Source organism: Onychostruthus taczanowskii, unplaced genomic scaffold (genome assembly GCF_017590055.1).
Source record: "Onychostruthus taczanowskii isolate IOZ18803 unplaced genomic scaffold, ASM1759005v1 scaffold421, whole genome shotgun sequence".
Classification (NCBI taxonomy): domain Eukaryota; kingdom Metazoa; phylum Chordata; class Aves; order Passeriformes; family Passeridae; genus Onychostruthus; species Onychostruthus taczanowskii.
In genome coordinates, this window is record NW_024501694.1 from 7097 (window position 1) to 15347 (window position 8251).

An 8251-nucleotide genomic window follows, 5' to 3' on the forward strand; every position below is an offset into this window, starting at 1 on the left:
ATCATGGCGGCCTGAGGGGAGCAGGGAGAAGGGCGGGGCTTAAGCGCTGAGGGGGAGTGCCCGCCAAAATCGCGGCTGCTGATTGGTCAGCGGAAAGATGCGCTTGCGCTTTATTGATTAAGGTAAGAAGCGCCATTTTGAGTGAGGGTAGCCCTGACTGAGGCGTGGCCAAGAGGGAGAGGCGGGAATAAAAGCCACCAATAGAAGCGAGGCTTGAACTGGCACATGCGCCGTAAGAGAAGACGAGCCAGAAACGCCATGTTTCGTAAGGGCAGATGTGAGGGAGTGACGTCACAGAAGGGGAAGCCACGCCCACTTTCCCCCTCAGGACGCGCCGCCATCTTGGATCCGCCGCCGCTCCCTGAGGTAACGACGCGGGGGGAGATCCCGCCTCTAATTAGGGAGGCCGAAAATGCCCCCAAAACCCCTAAACACACCCCAAAAATTCTCCCAAACTTTGGGAATTTAAGGGGCATCACACCCTCAAACTCATCTAGAGACCCCCCCCAAAAATTCCCCCGAATTTGGGGCCCCCAGGATCGTATTCGAGATGCATCGAAAGGGATTGGAAAAGGTCTGAAAAATCCTCCAAAATCCTCCCGAATTTGGGGGTTAAGGAGTCCAATACCCGCCCTAAATCTGGGGGAGCTGGCGAGACTGGAAGACCCCCAAAACTCTTCCAGAATCCTCCCAAATTTTGGCGTGTTAATAAACCCCAGACGGTCGAAACACCCCCAAAATTCGGTGTTAAAAAAAAACCACCAAATTTCCCCAGATTTGGGGTTTTTTAGGTGATCCAAACCCTGCAAATTTGGGGGTTCAAAGAGGCCAAGAAAACCCCCAAAATACCCCTGAAATTGCCCAAATTTAGCTCAAACCCCCTCAAAATACATTCAAAAGCCCCAAAATTCCTGAAAATATCCCCAAATTTTCTCTTTTCCCTCCCCAGGTGATGCCAGACCTTCCCAAAGATGCCCCAGATTTGGGGTCTCTCCAGGTGAGCCCCCCTCAAACCCCAAAATCTCCCCAAATCCTCCCCAAAATCCCCCAGAATTCCCACAAATATTCCCCAAAATTCCCCCAAATCCCTTCCAGACCCCCAATTTTTCCCCAAATCCCCCAAATTTCTCCATCAAATTCTCTTAATCCTCCCAAATCCCTCCTCAAACACAAAAAAATGCCTCAAAATTTGTTCCAAATTTTCCCCAAATCCAATCCAGCCAGAATTCCCCACAAAATCCCCAAAAATTCCTTCCCAAAAGATCCCCCAACAAAATTCCCCCAAAATTCCTCAAATCCTCCCAAAACCCCACAAAAATCCAACAAAATCATTCCAAATTCACCTAAAAATCTGCAGAAATCCCCAAAAAATTCACAAAATCCCTCCAAAATTCCATCAAATCACTCCCAAAACCCCCAAATTTTCTAAAATTGCCCAGAATCTCCCCCAAAAATACCAAATCCCTTTAAACTCACTCCAGAAGTCCCCAAAAATCCCCCCCAAACCCCTGGATTTTTCCCAAATCCCCAAAATTCCATAAAGTTTCCTAAAATTCCTGAATTTTCCCCTAAAATTCTCATTTCTTCCCCTTTTGCCCCTCAGGATCTGAGGGCTGCCCTGGAGGAGACCGGCTGAGGCTGAGACCCCCAAAACCCCCCAAAAGCGCCATAAAAAACCACCAAAATCCAAATAAAATTTCCTGTTTTCCCCCCAATATTCCTGAATTTCACCAAAATTCCCTAAATTATCATAAAATTTGCGGTTTTTTTCCCTCAAAATTCCCATTTTTTCCCCTCAGGAGCTGTGGGCTGCCCTGTAGGGGACCCTGCTGCACTGCCCGGCTGAGGCCGAGCCCCCCCAAAACCCCTCAAGAGGCCAAGCTGACCAAAACCCCTCAAAAACGCCCTAAAAACAACCCCAAATCCCTCCAACACTCCCAGATTTTTTCCCCAACTCTCCAAAATTCCATAAATTTTCCCAAAGTTCCTAAATTTTCTCCTACAATTCCTGTTTTCCCTTCAGGAGCTGAGGGCTGCCCTGGAGGGGGCCCTGCTGCACTGCCCAGCTGAGGCTGAGCCCCCCAAAACTCCTCAAAAACACCCTAAAAAACCCCCAAAATCCAAATAAAATCCCCAAGATTTCCTTTTTTCTCCCTCAATATTCCCGAATTTCACCAAAATGCTCTGAATTTTCCTAAAATTTCCATTTTTTTCCCTCAAAATTCTTTTTTCCCCTCAAGAGCTGCAGGCTGCCCTGGAGGGGACCCTGCTGTGCTGCCCGGCTGAGGCCAAGCCCCCCAAAACCCCTCAAAAACATCCTAAAAAAACCCCAAAATTCCCCCAAAACCCCCGGATTTTTTCCCAAATCCCCAAAATTCCATAAATTTTCCCAAATTTGCCATTTTTTCCCAAAAATTCCCATTTTTTCCCCTCAGGATCTGCAGTCTTCCCTGGAGTAGGCGCTGCTGTGGTGCCCAGCTGAGGCCGAGCCCCACAAAACCGCCTAAAAACCCCCCAAAATCCCCCCAAAACCCCCCAAAATTCCCGAATTTTCCCAAAATTCCCATTTTTTCTCCGTTTTTCCCCTCAGGACCTGCGGGCTGCCCTGGAGGGGGCCCTGCTGAGGTGCCCGGCTGAGGCCGAGCCCCCCGAGCTGGGCCCGGTGCTGCGGCTGCCGCTGCCCCCGAGCCGGAAACTCAAACACCTGCAGGGGAGCCGGATCCTCAGGGACAACCTGGAGTGGGTGAGAAAATCACATTTTTATTGGGATTTTTAAAGGTTTTATGGGATTTTTAATGGGATTTTTAATGGGATTTGGGGGGGATTTTTTAGGGATTTTTTTGAGATTTTTTTGTGGGTTTTATTGGATTTTTTGGGGATTTTTTGAGGATTTTTGGGACATTTTTATGGGTTTTTTTTTGTTAGTCTTTTGTTACTTTACTATGACTTAGAAATCATTTTTATGGATTTTTTGTGATTTTTTGAGGGATTTTTTGGGATTTTTTTGGGATTTTTAGGATTTTTTTGCGGGGGGTTTTGAGTGATTGGAGATTTTTTTGTGAGTTTTATGGGATTTTTAATGGGGTTTTTAATATAATTTGGGGGGGATTTTTTAGGGATTTTTTGGAGATTTTTTTGTGAGTTTTATGGGATTTTTAATGGGGTTTTTAATATAATTTGGGGGGGATTTTTTAGGGATTTTTTGGAGATTTTTTTGTGAGTTTTATGGGATTTTTCAGGGATTTTTTGAGGATTTTTGGGACATTTTAGTGGGTTTTTTTTGTTAGTCTTTTGTTACTTTACTATGACTGAGAAATCATTTTTATGGATTTTTTGTGATTTTTTCAAACACCTGCAGGGGAGCCGGATCCTCAGGGACAACCTGGAGTGGGTGAGAAAATCACATTTTTATTGGGATTTTTAAAGGTTTTATGGGATTTTTAATGGGATTTTTAATGGGATTTGGGGGGGATTTTTTAGGGATTTTTTTGAGATTTTTTTGTGGGTTTTATTGGATTTTTTGGGGATTTTTTGAGGATTTTTGGGACATTTTTATGGGTTTTTTTTTGTTAGTCTTTTGTTACTTTACTATGACTTAGAAATCATTTTTATGGATTTTTTGTGATTTTTTGAGGGATTTTTTGGGCTTTTTTGGGGATTTTTTGGGCTTTTTTGGGGATGTTTTTTGGGATTTTTAGGATTTTTTTGCGGGGGGTTTTGAGTGATTTTTAGGTGATTTTTCAAAGGTTTTACAGGATTTTATCAGGATTTTTGGATGGTTTTATGGGATTTTTAAGGGGAAGTTTTTGGGGATTTATGTGATTTTTGGGTGACCTTAAATGACTTTTTTAGTAGGAATTTTTGGCATTTTTTGGTGGTTCTACAGCATTTTAAAGTAATTTTTTAATAGGCATTTTATAGTTTTTTCAATTTTTTAAAGAGTTCTGGGGTGGTTTTTTGGTGATTTTTGGGGATGTTTTTAGGGATTTTCTGGGATATTTTTGACAGTTTTATGAGAATTCTAAAATAGTGTTTTTGTGTTTTTTTGTTGATTTCTAAATGATTTTTTTTAAATTTTTTTGCTGATTTTTTAGGGTTTTTGAGGGATTTCTTTGCGATTTTTTTAAGAAGGATTATGGGATTTTTTGTGGGGACTTTTGGGTGATTTTTTGGGGGAATTTTAGGAATTTTTTTGGTGAATTTTGGGCATTTTTTGGGTGAATTTTGGGAATTTTTCCAGTGAATTTTGAGGATTTTTTGGTGATTTTTTTTTGCATTTTTTTCCTGCATTTTTACCAATTTTATTCCACATTTCCCCCATTTTCCAATGCATTTTCCCCAGATTTTTGGGGATTTCCCTAAATTTATATTTTAATGAGGTTTTTTTGGTGATTTTTTTGGCTTTTTTTGGCTTTTTTTGCTGAATTTTTACTGATTTTGGGGAGGACTTTTTAAAATTTTTTAAATTTTTGGGGGAATTTTTAGGGATTCTTGATGATTTTTGAAGGGTTTTAATAGGGATTTTTAGCAGGGCTGGTGGGTGAATTTTGGGGAATTTTAGGGGCATTTTTGGGGTGTGGGGACTTTTGGGTGATTTTTTGGGGGAATTTTAGGAATTTTTTTGGTGAATTTTGGGCATTTTTTGGGTGAATTTTAGGAATTTTTCCAGTGAATTTGAGGATTTTTGGGTGATTTTTTTTGCATTTTTTTCCTGCATTTTTACCAGTTTTATTCCACATTTCCCCCATTTTCCAATGCATTTTCCCCAGATTTTTGGGGATTTCCCTAAATTTATATTTTAATGAGGTTTTTTTGGTGATTTTTTTGGCTTTTTTTGGCTTTTTTTGCTGAATTTTTACTGATTTTGGGGAGGACTTTTTAAAATTTTTTAAATTTTTGGGGGAATTTTTAGGGATTCTTGATGATTTTTGAAGGGTTTTAATAGGGATTTTTGGGGACATTTTTGGGTGAATTTTGGGGAATTTTAGGGGCATTTTTGGGGTGAATTTTGGGAATTTTTAGGGAGATTTTTTGGCATTTTTTTGGTGATTATTGGGCATTTTTGGGTGAATTTTAGGAATTTATTTTGGCAAATTTTGGGGATTTTTTGGGTGAATTTTAGACATTTTTTAGGTGAATTTTTGTTGTTTTTAGGTGATTTTTTTGGATTTTTTGGAGTTTTTTTCCTGCATTTTTACCAACTTTACCCCGCATTTCCCCCATTTTCTCATGCATTTTCCCCAGATTTTTGGGGATTTCCCTAAACTTGGATTTTAATGAGATTTTTTTGTGGTTTTTTGCCTTTTTTTGGCTTTTTTTTTGCTGAATTTTTACTGATTTTGGGGAGGACTTTTTAAAATTTTTTAAATTTTTGGGGGAATTTTTAGGGATTCTTGATGATTTTTGAAGGGTTTTAATAGGGATTTTTGGGGACATTTTTGGGTGAATTTTGGGGAATTTTAGGGGCATTTTTGGGGTGAATTTTGGGAATTTTTAGGGAGATTTTTTGGCATTTTTTTGGTGATTATTGGGCATTTTGGGTGAATTTTAGGAATTTATTTTGGCAAATTTTGGGGATTTTTTGGGTGAAATGGATTTTAATGAGATTTTTTTCTGGTTTTTTGCCTTTTTTTGGCTTTTTTTTTGCTGAATTTTTACTGATTTTGGGGGACATTTTTGAAAGTTTTTTATTATTTTTTTGGCAGTTTTAGCGATGCTTGAGGGCTTTGGACATTTTTTAAGGTGATTTTTTGGGAGATATTTTGGGATTTTTTATTCTTTTTCCCTGCATTTTTTACCAATTTTACCCCGCACTTCCCCCATTTTCCGACGCATTTTCCCCAAACTTCCACCGATTTTCCCCAAATTTTTTTTGGCCTCCCCCTAAATCCCAAAATTTTCCCTTTTTCCCAGAACCCCGAGGGTCTCCCCCGCGGCCTGGAGCAGCTGAGGACGGCGCTGAACATTCTGGAAAAGTACGGCCGCAACCTGCTCAGCCCCCGCCCGCCCCGGCACTGGAGGGCGGTCAGGTTTGGCAACCCCGTCTTCAAATCCACCGTGGGAGCCATCCAGGTCAGAATTCCCAAAAAAAATATCCCAAAATTCCCTTTATTCCCCAAAAAAATTTCCATTTTCCCAAAAAAAATTCAATTTTCCCGCTTTTTTTTGCCAAAAACCCCGATTTTTTAACCCAAAAAATCAGCTTTTGTCATCATGAAATATCCCAAAAATTACTTGAGAATCTGAAAATATTCTTGGGAATCCTAAAATTCCTTTTTTCCCCAAAATAAATCATTCTTTCCCCCGCCAAATTTTAATTTTTTTCTAAAAAAATCATGCATTTTTTACTAAAATCTGATTTTTTTTTTGCCCAAAATCTGTTTATTTTCTCCCCAAAATTCACCTGAGCACACCTGGAAATCCCAAATTTCCCTTTCTTCCAAAAATTCCTTTTTTTTTTTTTCAAAAATCTCTGTTTTTCCTACCAAAAAAATCACAATTTTTGGCACCAGATTTGATTTTTTTCCCCCGAAAATTTCCCCTCAGAACCCCAAATCTGACCTAGGGCTACCTGAAAATCCCAAAATTCCCTTTTTTCTCAAAAAAATCCCATTTCCCTCCAAAACTCCGATTTTTTTCCTAAAACACTCATTTTTTTATCCAAAAATCTCCCTTTTTTCCTCAAAGTTCCCATTTTTTTCCCCAAAAATCCTCTTTTATCTCCCTCCAACCCCATTTTAAATCCTCCCTGGGAGCCATCCAAGTGAGAATTCCCAAAAAAAATTCCAAAAATTACCTTAATTTCCCAAAAAAATTCTAGTTTTCCATGAAAATTTCAATTTTCCCAAAGAAATTTGTGGGTTTTTTCCCAAAATTTGATATTTTTTGACCCAAAATTGTCTTTTATCAGCATCAAACTTCACCTGGGAATCTCAAAAATCACTTTGCAATCCCAAAAATTTCTTTTTTCCCCCCCAAAAATCCCCTTTTTTTAAAAAAATTGATTTGTTTGCTGATGAAACCCCGCCCACTCTCCGTAACACCACCCACTGTCTCTAAGCCACGCCCCCTTCCCCATAGCCACTCCCACCATCCTTAAAGCCACGCCCACTCCTCCTCAAAGCCACTCCCACTATGCAGAAGCCCCGCCCCCTCTCTGTATGCCCCTCCCTCTACCTATAAGCTCCTCCCACTCCATCTGAAGCCACACCCACCCTGTAACCCCACCCACATGAAGCTCCACCCACTTGCTCCAAGCCCCTCCCACTCCTTAAAAATTCTCTCACTCTAAGCCCCACCCACTTCCTATAAGCTCCACCCATTCATGCTAAGCCCCACCCTCTCTCTAAGCCCCACCCACTTCCTGTAAGCCACACCCAGTACCTCTAAGCCACGCCCACTCCTTTTAAGGCATGTGTACTTCTAAGCCCCACCCATTCACTCTAAACCCCACCCACTTTTTAAAGCCCTGCTCATTTACTGCAAGCCACACCCACCCATCCTAAGCCACGCCCATGCCCCCAAACTGCACCCACCTGCTTGCTTTAAGCCCCACCCACTCTGTCCAAGCCACGCCCACTCGATTTAAAGCCCTACCCACTGCCTCTAAGCCACGCCCACTCCCTTAGGCCACACCCATTCTTTTCAAAGCCCCATTCATTTACTGTAAGCCACACCCACTCTCTAAGCCACACCCCTTCCTCTAAGCCACACCTACTCCCTCTAAGCCACACCCCTTCCTCTAAGCCACACCTATTCTGTCTAAGCCACACCCCTTCCTCTAAGCCACACCCACTGTCTAAGCCACACCCCTTCATCTAAGCCACACCTACTCCCTCTAAGCCGCACCCCTTCCTCTAAGCCACACCTACTCCCTCTAAGCCACACCCCTTTCTCTAAGACACACCCCTTCCTCTAAGCCACACCCACTCTCTAAGCCACACCCCTTTAAGCCACACCTATTCCCTATAAGTCACACCCCATTTGAGCCACACCCCCTTCACCTAAGCCCCACCCACTTCCTCCACACTCTTAAGCTCCACCCACTCAACTTAAGCCCCACCCATTCCTTCTAACCCTTACCCACTTCCAGCCCCACCCATGCCGTCTAAGCCCCGCCCACTCCCTCTTAGCTCCACCCACTTGCTCCAAGCCCCACCCATTTCTCACCTCCCAGTCCCAAACCAGTACAAACCAGTGACTCCAAACCCCCATTTTTCCCCTCATTTTTAACCCTTTACCTCCCTCCCAC

The 8251-nt window shown here is 41.8% G+C and overlaps 1 protein-coding gene across 1 annotated transcript; it reads left to right on the plus strand.

The window, feature by feature from the left end:
- The first annotated feature begins 225 nt into the window (after positions 1-225).
- On the plus strand, positions 226-7182 carry LOC121340720. The gene is made up of 5 exons (XM_041413654.1): positions 226-366; positions 950-997; positions 2591-2743; positions 5914-6072; positions 7081-7182. Exons 1-5 carry the CDS (start codon positions 226-228, stop codon positions 7180-7182), a joined length of 603 nt encoding a protein of 200 aa, XP_041269588.1.
- Positions 7183-8251: the final 1069 nt, after the last annotated feature.

Excerpts from the sequence above, each read along its gene's own strand:
- LOC121340720 (XM_041413654.1), top strand. The coding sequence starts at position 226 with ATGCGCCGTAAGAGAAGACGAGCCAGAAACGCCATGTTTCGTAAGGGC. Across the intron at positions 2,744-5,913 it reads TCAGGGACAACCTGGAGTGG|AACCCCGAGGGTCTCCCCCG; the intron begins GTGAGAAAATCA and ends CCTTTTTCCCAG. Across the intron at positions 6,073-7,080 it reads CCACCGTGGGAGCCATCCAG|CCACTCCCACCATCCTTAAA; the intron begins GTCAGAATTCCC and ends CCTTCCCCATAG.